Source organism: Aphidius gifuensis, linkage group LG6, assembly GCF_014905175.1.
Source record: "Aphidius gifuensis isolate YNYX2018 linkage group LG6, ASM1490517v1, whole genome shotgun sequence".
In the NCBI taxonomy this organism is placed as follows: domain Eukaryota; kingdom Metazoa; phylum Arthropoda; class Insecta; order Hymenoptera; family Braconidae; genus Aphidius; species Aphidius gifuensis.
Genome location: NC_057793.1, coordinates 4376130 through 4396181, shown reverse-complemented (window position 1 = coordinate 4396181; position 20052 = coordinate 4376130). Strand labels below are relative to the sequence as shown.

Here is a 20052-nt window from a genome sequence, read left to right as displayed (position 1 = left end):
AACACAATGAATATTGAGCCTGTAAAATTTTCACTTTCAATTTTACTCATCATTCATTCAATTCATTTCCTGTACTTCTTGGACATTTGTTTCATCCGGAAGTCCAGCCGCAGGAAACTCGGCTCATTCGACAGAAAATATATATAAAGAGTGTGTATATGCAAGAGAAAGAGGGAGGCAGAGAGAACCAAGGGGGGAAAGAGGAAGAGAAGAGGGTGGCAAAAGGGGTCGACTGAGAATCGATATAACTGCCGCAAACCCCCCCTCAAGAGCACTGGAGAAAAAGGGGTTGTTACCGAGGCAATTCTGGCTTCATGGGTATGCTCACTATGTGATGTCCGGCAAACCTAACTTCTAAGCAAATGCTCATGATATATTAATTGATAATTGATCATTTTGATATTTTTCTTTTTTAATATATAACTTTTTTAATTGAAAAACAAATGCATGTATTATTTTTCATGTATTTTTAAAAATATATACGCAAAAAAGGATTAAGCATTTACTTATTTTTGTCAAATGAAAGGTTTCTTTCTAACGTTGATGAATACTTTAAATAAGAATTGGCGTATTTTTTTTATGGTTTTTTTTTTTTTGGACATTGTGAAACGACAAAACAATAGAATGCAAAAAAGAAAAAAAAATATTCTTTCTGATAGTTATTGTGCCTGGAGTAATTTTTCAAGGTTTCTTTTTTTTATGATTCAAAGTTTTTTTTCTTATTTTACAACTTTGGACATCTGGGGGAGTGATATTACTCTGAAATGTCTCATCGATTTAGTATGATTGATTTTTTCTTCTTCTTCAATCTTTCGTTATTTTTTTTTGATGGAAAATTATTTGTTGGATTAATTTATTTATGGTGTATGCGACAATAAAGAAGGGAATGTATTTTGATTGTTTTATATTATATTTTTTAGACTCTCTCTTTCACTATATAGAAAGTAACAAAATAGAGTATATATTTTGATGTTCTAAAAGTCTTGTAAATTATCGACGATGTTCGCGTACTTCGTTATAGTGAGCGTGTTGGTAACGCCCCTATTGCGAATCGATCGTTAAGGTCTTTCTACACAAAAAGCAGCGACGAAACGCAATAAATACGACGCGATTACAGCCATCACTATAAAAAATCAACAAATAATTAAATTATATATAAATAAATATTCATAAAAAATATAAAAATATACTTGAAAATTTTCATGAAAAATTCTTTCAATATTTAAAAAAAAAAATACAAACTCAATTACACAGTTTTCGATAATATATTTTTTAATTTTATTATTTTATTGAATACTTTCACTCTAAGAGGAACAAAAATAAAATAAACCCACGCTGTGATTACCAAAAAAAAAAAAAACGGATGTATAAAAAACCTAGACAAAGCATCAGAATAAAATATAAGAAAAGTCAAGTTGCTAAGAAAAAAAGTTGGCCACTGAGAAATAACCACCAGGTCTGAGATAAAGAAAGATATACTAATACACCGTGAAACATAAACTGGTTTTTTTTATTTTTTTCAATTTGAAATTTCAAGCATCGTATTTTTAAATGTATATATAAAGCATCTTTCAACATGAAACACAATATTCTATTTCATTTATTTTCAATTTTATAATCTCAAAAAATCAGGTGTCAAATGTACAAAGAAATACAATTAAATATAAACAAAAATATTAATAATAATCATGAAAATTACAGCTCAATTAAGACACGATAAAAAAATCTATTGACAAACTTAATGCTCTTTAAATATATTGGGGGTATATATTTTATTTATTGATTCAATTGCGGGGTAATTTCATAACGACCCAAGCAATAACATTTAATGCAGATAAAATGATTCTGAACAACAAAATGCCATGAAGATAAAAAAAAAAAAAAAAAAAAAAAGAATGAGAAGGAAAGTATATCGATGATGAAAAAGATCATGCAAAATAAATTGCATATTGAGGGGGGGTCAAAATGAATGCACACGCTCATCATGATTTCGTTGAGAGCATAGCAACCCACCACTTATTTATCATTTTTTTTTTTTTTTTCTAGCATCTTTCTTTTCTCTATTTGTTCCCATAATAATGGCTATCTTTTTCATTTTATTCTTCCCTTCGTTTCTTTTTTTTTTTTTTCAGCAAATAATACCACCGTTCCATCAAGATCACCATTTGTAGAAAATACACCCTGGCTATCGTCAGCATGTTTTTTTTTTCTTTTTCATGGTTCTCGTGTTGCTCATTACCACAAATATTAAGTAAATTTTTAGTTGCCATAGTATGCAAAATAATGATGTACTTAGACTAGATAATTTGTTTTTCTTTGTCGGGAGAATTCTTTTTTTTTTTTATCTTGTTTTCGCCTATATTCGAAATTAGCTGTTTTTTTTATTTATCTTATTTAAAAGGGTTGAAAAAAAATTTCCCTTAGGAGCAATTTAATCGATGCAGAATCAGATGAAACAAACAAAATATAAAAAATGTGGAAAATCACAGACTTCAGTGGCTAAAGATAATAAAGAATTACAAATTGATGATTCGATTCGTCTGATTTTTTGTTTGCACCGTAGAAAAAGTAAATTATTAATTAGTAATTATTGATTTCTTTTTGTTTGTTTCTATCACCAATCAATAATAATAATTATCAATTATCATTATTATAATTTAATATTAAAATATTGAATTCCAATTATTTTATATTTATAATTAATTAATTATATTTTGGTTCAATAAATTGTAGTGTTTTAGATTCAATGACAGACTTATTAAAATATATATAATAATTATGTTAATTACAAGTTATTATGCTGTATCCAGACATTCAAAAATAATATATAATATACTATAATTCTAGACATTAACCACAAGTTGAACTGTAAATCGCAACTATTTTGTGTAAAATATATTGTTTCAAGCATGTGTCCAACATGATTTGACTCGTTGTTATTGTACAAACATTGAGGAGCTGCAGTATTATCGCAAGTGGCGTTAAAAAGTTTGAGGATTTTGTAACCCGTGAGAATTTAAAATATCTTTTGCAAATGTTATATGGGTGTAGCTATATATACTTTAATGTCGTGTTGGCATGAAAACACATGAGAGTATATGTTGTCCATTGAAACAAAATATATATTAAGTTGGCTATGGTAAATGTGTGGGTGGTGGACTCGTATATCGACCAAACGCTATGTTATATATATGTAGAGAGACATAGTTAGAGGGTAGGTTGGTGGGGTTGTGGGGTTGTAGTCCATAATCCCAGCAAAATGAGTTTACCAAGTGGGGATGTTGAAGAACACATGTCCAAGAGGACACTCGCATAGTAACACAAAATAGTGATGAAAATAAAATTGTTTTTTTTTATTCAATATATAATTTTATGATGACTTTAGTTTTTTTATTTGTTTGTTCTATTTTTTTTTTTTTTTTTTTTTTTTTGGAACATTTTCATGAGGGCTTGTGATTACTATCATTTTAAAAATATTTATATATATTTTTTTTTTGAAAATTTGATGATGGAAGTATGAGCCTCGAGCTAGTGACAACAACCCTGACAGTGTCAAGGATTCCCAAGACACTCTGTCAAATAAATATGCCACATATTTTTTTTCCATATGTCAATCAATCAATCAGCTTTAGTGCGTGGAGGGTTAATAATATAAAAACAATATTAAATTGACTAATGATGGATGATTTTTCTTTGAATTTAAATAATTTAATTATTTTGGGTCGTGGTTATCCTAACAATCATTTATTTGTCGTTTATTTTATATACATTAGTGACAAAGTAAATTTGTGTTTTATTTAAAAATTTTTAAATAGTTTTTGGCTTAATTTTGAAAATATTTTTCGTGATATGTATACACAAATACGTCACAAAAATATAATGCAAGAAAATAAGAGTAGTGTATTTTTCTTGTTTTGTTTTTTTTTTTGAATACATAGTGAAATGTCATTTTTATTTTTTATAATAATTTCAATTTGCAAGAGATATGTTGTCTATGATTTTGAACTTTTTTCATAAAATAATATTTTTCTTGTTTTGAATTTATCATGTCAAATTTTTTTTTTGAATATATTGATTTTTTTCATTTAGTTTTGTGAAAACCAGAACATGTCAAACGGAAATTTATGAAAATATATATGAAAATTTATGAGCATGAATAAGATTTTATGAAAATTGATGATATTTCAAGAAAATTAATAATATTTTTTGAAAATTATTATCATATAACAAACAAACAAAATAGTGATGATAAAATATCCATATATAATTTATCGATTCGCAACTTGATATATTTTTTAACATCAAAACTTTCTTCGAAGTAATCAATTTTTTTTCATTTAAAGTATTGATATAGAACACTCTTAACGACAACTCAATTTATGCATGTATAATTTGATTCTAACTAATTTAATTTTGTGTACCAAAGTCAGTTTAATCTCGTCCATATTTTACATAATTAACGAATGTGTAGATAGATCATGCATATGCGAGTATTAAATGCTTGTTTTAATAATACATACCCTGATTTTAATTTTACCTAATTGGTAATAAACAAAATTAATCACACGATTAATCTCAATAAAAAAAAATTGAATGAAAAATTAAAATACATAAATGTATATAATAAAAAAAAAAAAAATTTGTGAATGAAAATTGGATCATTCGAGGTTTTAAATTTATTTGTTGATTGAAAAGCTTGGGTGTTGATATGGAAGGAAAAAAAATAACGAAAAAAAACCCGATGCCGTATATATAAAGTGTGTAAATGGGGTGAAGGGAATTTTGGGGGAGATGAACTCACCTCTGGGTGGCGCAGGCGGGGCCTTTTTTGGGGTGTCATCCGCCGACGGCGTTCGTTCTCTCATGTTGTCCTCGGTAGTGCTCTGTGCATTTAGCCAACGATTGCTATTCTCTGGTGAAATAATCACGCACAAAGAAATATTTCAAAAAACGAGTATTATATATCTACGTTAAAATATATACGTTTCTTTTTTTTTTTTTTTTTTCATTCAACTATTAGAAAAATTTAAATAAAAAAAATCTAAATTACAATCAAGCAACATTGAAAACAATAATGAAATTTGATATAAAAATATAATTAAAAAAGTTTTAACAATAGTAAAAATTTTTGTTTTTTAATATTCATTTACATATACATAAAAGTCTAGAAAAAAAAAAAAAAAAAAAATTCAACCCTGAGAAGGTAAATGGGATGCACTATTCATACACACAAGCCAAGCACTCTATGCTCTATGAAAAAAATTGAAAAAAAAATTTTTTTACAATAGTTAAAAGATTGAAAAATAAATAAATAAATAAATTATTAATGTGCATTTGATATTGGCAATGTTACTTAATATTACGTGTGATATAAAGATGAATTTTTATTTTTTTTTAAATATATAAAAAGGGAAAAACATGATACTGGATGAATGTGTGATAGTGAAGATAATATCTAAATGAATAATGAAACGAGAAAATGTATAAAAAAATAAGAAAAGTTCAAGTGAAGCTGCAGACAAGAAATAAATGTCTAGATATATACTAAGAAATTGTTGGGCACGCATTGGCGTTGTCCCAAACCCGTATGCAGGACCAATCTCTCTTTGACTTTTTTTTTTTAAATTTTATTTTTCTACTCCAGGTATAAAACGAGTACAAGAACACAATCCAACCGAGCCATATGTATGCCTAGTCAGCAACTATCTGTATTCAACCAAGCATGCTAGTAATGTTCATCAAAGATTTTGTGTTTCACTTCCTAGCTGCTCCAAAATACATACAGGCGCATATCATTCACAACATACAACAAACCAAATTTGCAACACTTTAAATACCACTCACACAAGAAACATCATTTTTTCAATAATTTTTTTATATTATTTTATTTGACTTTGAAAATGACCTTGGACAAGTATAATTTATCAAACACTTGTTTTTATAATAAAAAAAAAAAAAAAAACAATAATGATAATATTATCACAAAAATAAAAACCCCCGAAGGAATTAATAAATAATATTTTTAAATGAGTAATCAAAAATGTCATTGAAGGACATTACTAAATTATTTAAAAATGATAATGACATTAATGATTGAAAAGAAAAAAAAATTGATTTATTAATTATTTTGTTTTTTTAATAGTAAATAAATTTTTTATGATGTCATTTTTAGTGAATGAATGAGTAAAGTAAAATACACTTGTACATGTTGAAAGTGTTACATGGATATTTATTTATTATTTTCATGATTTTTTTTTTTTTTTAAATAAATGAGAATCACTGTTTGCTGCCGTTACTCTTGGTGCTTTGTGGTCATGTAGATATCACGGTAAAGGTATCATGTAACAAGTATATCTGTATATATGAAAATATATATATATGTAAAAAATGAGAAGCACTGAATTACCGCGGTTCTCTCGTGATGTTGTTGCGGCACCACCACCACCACCGCCAGCAACATCGTCTACAGACATACGCAACGAACTTTGTAACGTTCTCTATTCGTCTTGCTTGGATTGTAACGAATACTGTTACCATTAACACTGCACTTTTCATACTATATATAAACTAAGATTAAAATTCGAAATAACATTTTACAGCAGATATTTTATCAAATGTAATTAAATGTTTTAATTATTTTATATATATTCATAATCATATTTAATGATCTTGATACTTAATTATATTGATCTTCATATATATTGATTAGTCTAATTTAATTTTTCACAATACAATCATATTTGTGGTTTTATTATTAATCAAGATATTTTTTTTATTCATTTTTTCACTTAATTAATTATTGGGTAGACAATATTGATGTAATATTTCCAATAATAATAGGGCGAAAAAAAATTATGTGTGTATTAAATATTTTATGATGTATAGACAAATTTTTATTTTACTTTTTTTTACATTTATTATTGGAAATATATAAAAATATTTAGACAATTAATTTATGGGGTTGTTAAATATTTCATGAAAATACTATACTCAAATTTAAGTTGAAGAAAAATCTATTAATTTTATTAATTTATTTTTGTGAAAATTTGTATTTTAATTTTTGTCTGTATTCTGAGAAATTAATAATTGTATTTTTTATTTGATTAGTTATTTTTGGAAAGATAAAAAATGGAAATTTAATTATTTTAGATTTATGGAGATTTATTTATGGTAAATATGTTGAGGAAAATGTTTTCATTAGTGATAAAATATATGAAGCAAGTGTTGGACAAATGCGATTTCAATTCAATATTATTACTACTATAATTTTCATCGTGATATATATCTATTTTTATAAATATATTTTAATTAATGAGACGTGGGTAAAGGCCAGTGGTACATATCATCATGTTCAAAGTAAAATGCCCAGAGGCACTTGTTTGATATATCATATTCATTTCTTATAATATATATATTTTTCTCTCGAGTTGATATTATAATAAAATACAAATATATGATTAAAAAGTTTTTTTTCTGTGTTTAAACATTTATTGTATATATACTGTCATTCTTCTGAACGATGACTTGGGAATAAAACTTATATATCACAGTATTCTTTACATTTTTACATTGTACAGATAAAAGAGTTAATTTTAAATGAAAAAAAAATTAAAAATATTGTCAATATTTATACAAGAATTTTGTTGATGTTTATTACGTTTTAAAAAATAGAATTTTAGATATACAAAATACGTATGTAAAATGTCATTTTGTCAAGATACTTTGAGCTCAAGATGGCGTTAAAATTAAATCGAAAAATGTTTTGCTACCTAAATATTAAGTTAACACAACTTCTTTAACAATTAACTTATTTCAATGAACTATTGACCAAAATTATTTGCTTTTTATGTGTTTTTATTCTACGTTCGAGGTAATTTTTTTTCCTGATTAAATTTTATTTAAAGAATTTTTTTTTATTTATTTTATTATTAGAAAAAAAAAAAATTATTCAAATAAAAAGTAATTCGAAAAAAAAAAATTAATTCAAACGTAGAATAAAAACACATAAAAAGCACATAATTTTGGTCAAGAGTTCATTAAAATAAGTTAATTATTAACAAAGTTGTGTCAAATTAATATTAAGCTGGCACAACATTTTTAGGGAAAAAATTATTTAAATAAAAAGTAATTAAAATAAAAAATTAATTCAAACGTAGGACAAAAACACATAAAAAGCACATAATTTTAGTCGAGGATTTATTAGAATAAATTGATTATTGAAGAAGTTGTGCTAACTTAATATTTAGGTAGCAAAACATTATTAAAATTCATAATCAATTTTTTTTCAAAAAGTACATATTGATAATTAAAATACGAAATATATTAATGAAGACTTTTCGAAATTTACACTTAATTTTTAATAGCAAATAATAGCTGCTACCCCATATTTTCATGATAAAATTTCCCTCGCTTGATAAAGTCCTAGTCTCTTCCTCGGTCTATCCAAAAAATCAAATTTTCTATATTCTACATAATTCTTTTTGTGTGTTACACTGACTAATCCTCATTTCATTTTGCAAAATCATTTATTTATGAAAATCTCCTGTCGTGAAAATCGACCCTTCCTGCACTGTCCTGCACACCCAGATTATTCAGTCAAACAAGCCCTCTACCAATATCACACAATAATGCCAAAATAAAATGAAAAAAAAAAAAAAAACAGCTTCGTTCAGTGCGAGTGTATCAACGTAAATCTATATGTAAAATCGAAATACCTGCAATTCTAGATTTACTTTTCAACATTGTTATTTATGACAAATAAATTGAGAATCACTGCGGATAAAAAAATAATAACAATATAAATAAATAAAAGGGACCAAATAAATTGAGTTGCTTGCTCTGACGGTGTCATTGGCATCGTTAAATAGACCAGGAGACTAGCTTAATTGCAAATTGTCTGTATACATATAAATGCATGTCTGTGTGTGTATGATTCTTCAATATAGGTATAATCGTTTTGATTTAATACAAAATATCAGTATTTATATATATATATTTTTTTTCCTTTGTTTCCAACATAATTAAAGTACGATGTACAAGTAAAAAATTTTAAAGTAGAACTGTTATTATTTCATTTAAAAATTTCGATGAAAATATATTTAATTTAATAATAAAATTAATTAAATAATAATTTTTAAAAATACATTTTATATTATTGTGAATTTTTTTTGTAGAAATTTTATGGTGAATTGGCTTTCTAATAGAACCATATACATGACTTGATTTAGTAATTTGTTTATTATTAAATTTTGCTTGGATGGATAATTTTGGATAGTTATAATATTTATTAAAAATATGTTAAACAATTTATTAAAAGAAAATTTTTAATTGTTATTGGTAAAGGTATTATGTGAATTTTAAAAAATTATATTTTAATGATTGAATAGTTATATTGTGGATATAAATTTATTTTTTGGTTGTATGGTTATCGTGGTTCTACATGGACTATTATTTAACGAGTCTTTTGAGTTTCGGCCATGGATGAAAACTCAGTGAGCACGTATCTTTTTTATATTTATCACGAGACTTGAATCTTTATTTAGCCAGTATATATATATTTTTATCAACGGTTGTACGTATTTTAAAAATCATTACAAAACAAATCACATTGTGAATAATTATATATTTTTTTTTTTTATTAATAATGCAATTTCTTTTAAATTCTATTAAAATTTGTTTAATATTATTTAAAATGACATAAAAACAGAAACAATTTATTTTTTTTTATATTCGTTAATGACTTGGCCATTAGCTTGAGCTTATTAAAAATAAAATTCAAAACTATTTTCATATTTTTATCATTCAACTCAAGTAAAAGATAAAAATCAATATTAAAAAAAGAAAAAAATACATGTCAATCGATCAACAAAAATATCTGTAAATAAAATAAACAAAAAATTCAAAAAATTATCCTTTCGAGGATCGATATATGCATTAAAAAATTTCGTCTTTCAAGTGATTCTGTATGATGCCTTTGGCTTAGAAAAAAAATTTGTTTTTTTATATTTTTAAACATTCTCTTTTTACAATGTGAAGGCGTCTGTGCAATGTACGATCTATGGGAGAAAAGTTAGGGGAATTGCCAGAGGGAGTAAATACCCTAACTCCATTCTCGTTGGCTATATATATATATTTTTTTTTTGCTCTTCAGTTTAATCCCTTGTGCCTTTAAAACACGCGCCTTTGTCTGGACCAAAATAAAAAAATCTCCATGTTATTTCCCAATCATTCAAACCCTTTTTATCCCTCTTAATTTTTTTTCTTTTTATTCACATATTTCAAAGGGAGGAGTATAAAAAAACAAATATATATATGTGAATTGATGAAGCCTGCAAAAAGTGATATAACTTGTTGGCTGGCCGTACCTTGGTCACACTTCCTCTTCATTTACATCAAGGGTATTTTCAGTGACACGCGAAGGTGTTGCTGTAATTAAGATTAAATAAATAACGAAAAAAAAAAATAAAATTCATAGAAGAATAAATAAACAAACATGAGATAACGAAACTAGATATATCTCAAAGTATGTGTTTCTCATAATCGAGGTCATAATATACCTATAAAAAATTGTGTTTATTATAAAGCACAGGGTGATGACTAGGCAATGATTTAAATGTACACCTTTCCTATGCAAAATTATAGTGTATTGTTCTTAATGCGGCCGAAAACATCATCTGGGACAAAAAAAAAAAAAAAAAGGAAAAATGGATAAGTATCTAGGATACCTTCGGGAGATACATCCTTTGGGTAACATTTTTCTTAGCTACATGTGATTATATATATATACATAGGTATATACTTCGACAGCAAAATGGACGCCTTGTGTTCGTGCAACTCAGAGAGCTTTTCCAGAGTCTCTCCATCGTACTCTCTCTACATATGGCTATGAGTTTGTGCATGTGACCCACTTACGTCACCATCTTTTTGCCAACAAACTCATATATTTATTTATTATGCGATACGCCTTGGATTGCTTCAATTTTTGTCGCAAATATCGTATCAGTCTATTCCAATATATATACACATTATTATTTTTCATCTAGTTAATTTTTTTTTTTTTTAAATTATTTTTATCTCTTGCATTCTTGACAAAGCATGATTTATTTTGCAATATGATGCTTTTCAATAATAATTTGAAGATATTTTTTTTTTTGATCATCATTGTTAGATAACACCAAGTTGTTATTATTATTTTTTTTTTCTTTTGAAATTAATCAAAAAATCAAGATGTATACTTGGGATATTTTTACAAATCACTGAACTGAACTAGTTCAGTCATAGTCATTTTAAATTGTCGTTGGAGTAAGGAAATTTGTACATGTATATGTGTATATGTGTGAATCAATTTTCATATATAAATGTCACGCTGTGATTTAACTTGGAGAGGATAATTTCCCGATAGGATATAAATTCCTTGAACTACTTTTAAAATTGTTTTTAACAATCAGTATGATATATATTTACTTGTGAGTTGTTTTTTTATAAAAAGTTTTTCATTATGATTGTTTGTCTAAATAACGATTTGAGTAAAGAGTAAATATAATTATTGAGTATTAATAATGTAGAGTAAAATATTGAGGATGTATTTATATATTCAAAGCAATTTTGACTTTAATGAATGACTTTAAATTATTAAAGAAATGGAAAAAATTGTTAAGAAGGGAGATAAACTACTTTATTATGTATCAGGCAACAACAACAACAACAACGCGATAATACAAAGCAACAAATAAGCAGGCTTTAATAATAATTTAATTATTTATAAATATATTCGAGTTATTATTTTAAAAATAAATATCAATGGTATATTAACGTGCATCATGCAGATGATAAATTTATAATTTTTTTTTATTTTTAATTGATAATAATTATCGATTAACGTACGATTAATAATCTGCTAATGATGTCTAGTCTTGTCAGTTGTTGTTTTGAAATTAGGGTCTTCAATCATCCGCAATGTAAATTTTATTTTAAATAACTTATTTGTACCTATATATTATTGTTATTTTTAATTTTTAATTTTCGACTCGGTTGATCCTTGCTCAAGTGATGAATATCCTCTCACCTTGTTTTACTGAAATATCAACCTAAATCTATAAAATACATTTAAACAACGGTGTTAACTTCCGGTTGAACAACCGGAACATGCAAAATAAATATTTTTTAAATATTAACATCAACGTCATCCGACGACGGAAGTACAAATACCAAATAGAAAAAAAAAAAAAAAAATGTAAAATATATTTACAAAACAAATTATTTACATTGATTTTTTTTTGTTTTTTTTTTTTGTTAATTAAGATAAACAAAAAAAAATAAACAAAAGTTTTTTAAATTCCCCGTCGGCAGGTGTAACATAATATTCTCTTATCTTTTGGTTTTTTTTTTATTTTTTTACCTTTCTCTTTTTTTTTTTTTTTAACTATGAAAACTAGATAAATAAATATAGTAAATAATAATTTATGAATGCTTACATCATTTTGAGGCTGTTTAATCACACTTCATGAGCTCAATGAAATAATAATAAAATTATAAATTATCATGCATATTATCAGCAATTTTCCATAAATCCAATATTTTTAAATTACTGAAATTCCATTTTAAAAAAAATAGTTATATCCACTGATACATCAATCTCACATACACATCACAATCACCATTTTTTTTTTCTTTTTTTTTATCAGTCCAATGTATTTAATGCCAATGTTTATTTATTTATTTATTTATTTATTTTTGTAATAATGTTTAACTTAATATTGAAAAACTAAGCTTTAATTCACTATTAATATTTTTATTATTATATCAATATAATAATTAGAGAAATATAATTTTAAATATGATTATTGAAATGTTTATTTGTTGTCAAAAAACTCAGCCACAAAAATAACATAAAAAATATATAAATTGTAATTAATTTGTCATTATTCTTTCATCATGTTATTTTATATATATTTTTCAGTTGCACAGTGTATTTCATGGTCATGAAAAATAGCACGAGGAAGCCAAACGCAACGGTGATCAACAACGCTCTATCAACACTCGTTGACACTCCCACAAATACACAAAACACTACAATTTATTTTACAAAATTTTTTATCTATTATTGTTATTTTTGAGTTATATACAGAAAATATGAAATTGATAAATTATGAAAACAAAAAACTCACTATATAAACAAAATAAAAATAACACAAATATGTTGGTTAATATTGAGAATAAATTAGACAAACTGACGGCACTGATATGATCGTTGAAACAAGATGAGAAGAAAGGCGGCTGGACCAACTTAAAATTTCGGAGCAACAAAAAAATACGTGTGTTGTATGTATAAGTTTTTTTTAATTTTTTTATATATGTATATATTTTGTGTATTCCCGACCGCCCGACTGCCTATTTGTGGCTCGATGTAATGTTGTGCTTCGATGCAGTCGAGTTTCTTGACTGAACCCACAAAATCATGCAAGCCGTGCCCCGTTAACTCACACATTTACCAACTTTTGGTCGACAACAACTAAATAACCCTGTTAAAATAACTCCATTTTGAATTCACGGTGTCATGGCGACATCAAATGCGTGCGCATAGAGTTTTAAATTTAAAAAGTAAAAATGAGTAATTAAATAATTTAATTATTCTGGAATATAAATTTTAGTAATTAACATAAAAAAATATTAATAAATAATCAACAATTGCTAATTGATTATCGTTTCTATATCAACACAAATATTTTCAACTGATTTATATTTTTTTTGGAGCAAAATATTTGTTTTGATGTTTTTTTTTCAATTAAATAAAAATTAATTTCAATTAATTCATTAAATATTCACATTTATGTGCATTCAAAGAATAAAATTTTTTAAAAAAAAGCCCATAAAGATATATAAATTTTTTTGAAATGTAGAGTTTTTTTTTTTCATATTTTTGATATAAAACTATCAACAAAACAAGTTTATTGGATCCTTGTATTTTTAAAGAGAGCAAAGAGAGTTTATGATTGGCCAGCAAGTTGGTGAGCAATATAAAATACAGACTTGATGTTGGGGAAATATAGACGGCGCTATACAAGTTGATTCAGAAACAGAGAGAGTTGAGAGAGAGTGTGACAGAAAGGCAGCGTTGTTCTTGTGGACTGTTGTGGACTGTTGTCGTCGACCACCGGTTTATAAAATAAAAATTTACTCATCGATAATAAAATATTATATTAATAAAATAACGGAGTATTTTATTAATTTTTATAATATTTTTCAAATTATAATAAACAACTATTTAGTGATTTTGACAATTGTGTATTGACATTTTTTTTAAAAATAATAATAATCAATTTGTTATAAAAAAAAAACGAAATAATCAAGTGACTCAATTGTCGTCAAAACAAAAATACAAAAACGGATGCGGGAGAATGAAGGGTTAAAGGAAAATCAACTTGTCAAATTTTAGAGGTAAATATTAACTCGATATTCATAATTATTTATTTAACAATTTCTATCGTATTTTTATTACTTTGTTTGACACATTATTACACTCATATCAAGTCTTTACATATTATTTTTTTTCCTCAAAGAAATAATAATAATTGAGCATCGTTTTTACACATTGTACAATTTTACTTTCACCACATCATTTTTATTTATATACCTACATATTTTTTTTTTTTTTCTATTTCGTTGATGTTACATTCACTATTTATTATTACACTTGTTTTTTTATTTTTTTTTTATTTTGATTTTGTGTCGGTTATTAATGATTAATCGTGAAAAATATTTATCATAATAACAAACTCATGTTTTGACCTAAAATAATGACATTTGATGGAGAAAAAAAATAAAAATAAAACATGCTCCAAGTTGTATGTGTGTTTTGTGTGTATAAATAAAAAACATAAATATAATAATAATAATTGTCAGACGAGTTTTTTTCGTGTCATTGACCCTCTACACCATGTAAATATGTAATCTGTATTTTAAATTAAAATTTCTAAATCGCCCGCATCCTTGTGTGTATAGGTAATTATTAAAATCTTGATACAAATTTAATGATGAGTTGTTGACTTAATTAAAAATAATTATGTATTTTATTAAAACTTGATTGATAAAAACGTGTCGATTTAATTTTAAATATTTGTGACAGATCAGCAAATCGAATTTACGTAATCAAGGATACATCAATTTTTTCCATACCTTATGTCAACTATTTTCTTTAAAAATTCAGATTGGCCTTGTTGGTGTATGTCAGCAGTGGTAGTCAACCAATAATAATGCATTGATATAAAAATAAATATGAAAATAAAATAACAAAAATATATAGCCAATTGAAATAATATTTAAATTGAAATATTGAAAAAAATAACAAAAAATTTTATTTTTTCTTTAATTATATTTTTAATTAATGTTTTTAATAATTGTTATGTTTTTTTTTTTCATTTTTATTTTAATTATCAATATTGATTTAAATGGAAAAAATTGAATGATTATTTTAATATAATAATTGATAATTAATTTTAATTTTAATTTTTTTTTTTTGATTATAGAAATGAGCGGCTCCCGGCTCGGTAGGGGCCGAGGTGGCCGTTTGGCCATTTACACTGGATGTTTGTTAATTGTTGTACTTTTAGTTTTTTTGTATCGTGCTGCAACAACTGAAATGACAAGACTACGTGAATTACACGATCAATGTACACATCAACAAGAAGCCCTGGCGGCTCAACTCCAAGGTACATTTAAAATTCAATAATAAAATTATTATATATTTATGTTTGATGTTTTGTTGGTTGTTTTTTTTATGAATAATTTATTTTCTTATTTTTTAGTTATATTTGAATACAAGGTGAGACTTGAAAAATCATTGGCTGAAGAAAAAAGTTCAAATACAGCAATTAAACAAGAATTACAACAACGTGCAACTAGAGAAAAATCATTAAGAGATAAAGATAGTATTGAAGCTATGCAAAAATTTAATTCATTACAACAACAATTTAAATTATTAAAAACTGAACATCAAGATTTAAAAGATGAATGTGCAACAACTCAAAAATTAGCATTTGAAGATAAAAATCGTCTTGAAACAAAGCTACAAGATCTTAGAATTCAAATATCAGAAAATAAAAAAATGAATGAAAGTCTTGAACATTTAAAAACAAAATATCTTGAAGTTGAAGTTGAAAAAACTAAATTTGAAGATAAATATAATGAGTTATTAAAAGACACTGGTAATGCTGATAGTCGAGTTGAACATTTGAATAAAGAAGTATTCCAACTTAAACAAGATCTCAAAGACGCCAAAGTATATATAAAATATAATTTTTCTTTTATAAATAATCAATAGCCAATGTTGTAAATTAATATTTTATGTAAATTTTTAGACATCATGCAGATCAACAGCATCAAGTCCAATATTTGAAAAATCCCAAACATCACATCAAATTGCTCAGCCAGTTATTGATCAGCAAATAGCATCATCATCATCACGACAACAGGTAAGTCGTCCACACAACGACAATGAAAATCCACAGCCTCTTCAACCACCACGTGATCATCAACCAATTGATGGTAATCCCAGTGATAATGCTGAAGAAGTTGGTGATGAAATATTTAACAAACAAAATAAATCACCAGTATTTGAATTAATTGGTGATAATATGGTACCCGGTGATCCAAATAAAGATGATAACTTAAAAAAAAAATTACCATTACCATATTCTAAAAAAAATATAAATGATAATAATAAAAAAAAAACAAATAATCAAGGTGAAGCACCAAAATCAGTTGATCAAATGAATCATGAAATTGATGATCAAGCTAAACAAGTTTTACCAATGCCAACAATTAATAATCCAAAAAAATATGAAAATAATAAAAATACAAATTTATTATCAAATAATATGATACCAATTTTAAAACCTCAAATTAATAATAATGTTGTTAAAGATCATCCAGATGAGCAAATAAGAAATATTGAAAGTCCATTAAAAAATAATAATTTAAATGATTATCAAAATAATAATACAACAATTAAAACGAAAAATTTATAAAATATATTTTTAAACTTTTTGGAAATTTGCCAAAATTTAACACAAGTATTTTTTATTTTTTTTTTTTAAAGTCAATTATTTACACACTGTATCAAGCACCAATTAAATATTTTCTGTTGTGAATAAAGCAGGTAATTTTTTCTCTTAAATTGAGAAAATAAATAGAAAATAAAATATAAGAAAAATAAAAAAAAATCACACAAAAAAAAAGCTCTGTCAGTTTGATCTTTAGCTGAGAATTCAACGATTTTTTTTTATCGTTATTTTTAAACTGTAAATATAGAGCGCACTTGCAGTGTATTAAAACACTGTATGTACACTCATCGTGTACTTAATTTATAGTATCTATTAGTTATTATCATTTTTATAATATTATTTTATCATTTTTTTCTTGACGAAAAAAAAAAAAAGAAAAACATTTTAAACGTTTTATTCAAGTTTTTATTTTGTGAATATGTACTTGCTAGTTTAAAAAAAAAAAAAATGCATCTTGCTTTAGAATAATGAGTTATTATTTGAATTAATAGCGACGTATTTAAAATACGTTAAATGTGCCTGTATTTTTTCTCAGTGTTACTTTTAAAGTTTTAATAAAACTCTTATTATTTTTAACTTTTTTTTTTCCAATTTTTTATTTCTTAAACCTTTTTTTTTTGTTTGTTTGTTTGGTTTTTTTTTTTATACTGCTACTCTATTATACAGCTTTGCAGTATTTTTTATAACGTAAATTTTTTAAAAATCAAAAATATTATTTAAAATGATTTATTTCAACTTAAAATGTTTATATTAATTAATTATTTTTCTTAAATTTTTTATTTAAAATTTGTGTGAAAATAATTTGTAGTATCAGCTTTACTATCCTCAAGATTTTTCTTTTTATTTTTCAGTAAGTAGAGTAAAACGCTATCATTAGTTTGTTTGTGTTGTTTAAATGTTTCTTTAAATTTCGTTAAAACAATAAAAAAATAAAATTAAGTGATTAATTTTTTTTTTGTAAATTCAATGTGTTATTTATATTTTTTTTTACAGACTGGTTCAGTGACTGGTGTATCAAGGATTTTGACAGAAAGTGGTACAACAAAATCAATTGTAAATTCAGCATCAACAGCATCAGATAAAAGTGTACAAGGAAAATCAGTTTCACGAATAAAATTGCCAGTGGGCGTTGTGCCAATACCACAAATGATCGATCAAACAAATGATAGGAATGAGGAGTCAAAAAGAATTGACAATGATAAGAATTTATCATCAAATAACAGACATATTGATTTGAAAAAATCTGATGATCCAAAGATACCAGATAATGAGATCCCCGGAGCAATTGCCAATGGTGCAAAGCATGTTGGTGCACAAATTCTTAATCGAGGATTTCAGGAAATTGGCGATGAACCCAATAATTTTGGAAGAATACCTGGGTAAGTTTTCAATTTATTTGTTCAATGTTATATCAAAATTAAAATGAATGATTTAGTATTATTTTTTAAATATAACTTTATTAAAAATAACTTACAACAGTGTATTTTAAACAAATGTCAAATATAAAAAATTAATTTATTTTCATTATAGATTTGATGGAGGCAGAGAGGGTGAAAGTATTGACGATCAATACGGCTACGACAGGGATTTACCACCGAAGAATGACATTAACAATGAGGAAAATGAAGAAGAAGAAGACGAGGGTATTGAATTATCATTCAACGATTAGCTAAACAAATGGAAAAAAAATTATATAATTATATTTTAATGTTTCAGATGAAGACGATCAAATTGAATATCGCAATAATGCCAAACAGGCAAAACAAGAATAATTAGACAAATGGTAATTTAAATTGTCATTTAAAAATTAATAATCATTAATGAACATTCCGAATGATTAGGTTAATAAAAAAACAATCAATGTTTTTGTATATATATTTAAATTTTAATAGTTCTAAAAATTCTTTACATTTTCGTTTTTCATCAACTGGTGAGTAAATTAAAACATCTTATTATGTAAATTATATAGATTGTATTTTTTATATAGCTTTGGAAATGACTGACAAATGCTTAATCTATTTGATATATTAAAATTCATGTTATTATATTTAAATTAGATAATTAAAACTCAGCAAGAATTTTTTATTTCAAATTAAAAATTGATTAAAGAAATAAAATTGTCAAAGTAAAAAATATTGTAGCTCATTAGCTGTTGATTATGGAACAAAATACTTGTACTAATAATTATTATTATAATAGCAAAGAAATGAAAATTAAAAATATGAAAAAATTATTATTTAAGTTAAAATAAATTTTCAAAAAAAGTAAGATATTTATTATGATAATAAAAAAGATAAAATAAATGTACATAAAAATTTTCTTTCTTAATAAAAATTAATTTAAAACAAATTATATAATTTTATAAATTATTTAATAGTTTATTGTTTATGGAGAATCTTTGATAGGTAGATGTTCATGTTTTATTGAACTCTCTTATCATTCACAAGATGATCATTATAATTATGATTTGATATTAAATTTTTTTTAGATATTTTACATGTCGCAATATGTGACAACAACCATAGATCATTTTTTTTTATCAATTTAAATAATAAGATTTATATTTTTTAATATATATTCACAGACGTTTCTTGAAATGCAATTGAATTACATAGACCTTTTTTTCAGATTTGTTTAATCTTTTTCTACAAATTTTTTCTTCATTAAAATTTTGTTTGTTTGTAAAAAAATTAAATTAAAAGACAATTTTTTTCAATTTAAAAATAATAATCTCAACATTGTGAGACATTAAATTATAAAGTACATTTTTTTTTTTATAATACATGACTCACAATAATTGTATAATCATTGACGAGTGTATTTCCCCACTCTTGATAAGCAATTCAACATAAAAAAACAGTGCTCTCGATACATACACAAGATGTAAATAATAATAATAATAATTTATATTTATTTATTTTCTGAGAAATCAATATTAATTTGTTATTCCACATTGATATTCACTCGATTTTAAATTATTCAATTTTGATAT

The 20052-nt window shown here is 24.9% G+C and overlaps 2 protein-coding genes across 3 annotated transcripts in view; one reads left to right on the top strand and one right to left on the bottom strand.

The window, feature by feature from the left end:
- The window catches only part of LOC122858976 (protein PFC0760c), a 30432-nt gene extending 16990 nt beyond the window's left edge, over positions 1–13442 (bottom strand). The window contains exons 1-3 of one of the 2 annotated variants that reach the window (XM_044162259.1): positions 12474–13442; positions 11884–12073; positions 4802–4912 (exon numbers count right to left, since the gene is read on the bottom strand). In XM_044162259.1, the coding sequence (XP_044018194.1) occupies positions 4802–4865 (64 nt within the window). In that variant the 5' untranslated portion in view covers positions 4866–4912; positions 11884–12073; positions 12474–13442. The remainder of the gene's footprint in view (positions 1–4801; positions 4913–11883; positions 12074–12473) is intronic. The other variant, XM_044162260.1, reaches the window with a different exon arrangement.
- A 628-nt stretch (positions 13443–14070) lies between these two features.
- On the top strand, positions 14071–18906 carry LOC122858974 (Golgi integral membrane protein 4-like). The gene is made up of 7 exons (XM_044162256.1): positions 14071–14436; positions 15525–15707; positions 15804–16276; positions 16356–16469; positions 18054–18439; positions 18591–18703; positions 18777–18906. The coding sequence occupies exons 2-7, from the start codon at positions 15527–15529 to the stop codon at positions 18830–18832; spliced, it is 1323 nt and encodes a 440-aa protein (XP_044018191.1). The 5' UTR covers positions 14071–14436; positions 15525–15526; the 3' UTR covers positions 18833–18906.
- The last annotated feature ends 1146 nt before the right edge of the window (positions 18907–20052 follow it).

Coding starts and splice junctions, on each gene's coding strand:
- LOC122858974 (XM_044162256.1), top strand. CDS start 15,527: ATGAGCGGCTCCCGGCTCGGTAGGGGCCGAGGTGGCCGTTTGGCCATT. Junction 15,708..15,803: donor CCTGGCGGCTCAACTCCAAG/GTACATTTAAAA, acceptor CTTATTTTTTAG/TTATATTTGAATACAAGGTG. Junction 18,440..18,590: donor AATTTTGGAAGAATACCTGG/GTAAGTTTTCAA, acceptor TTTTCATTATAG/ATTTGATGGAGGCAGAGAGG.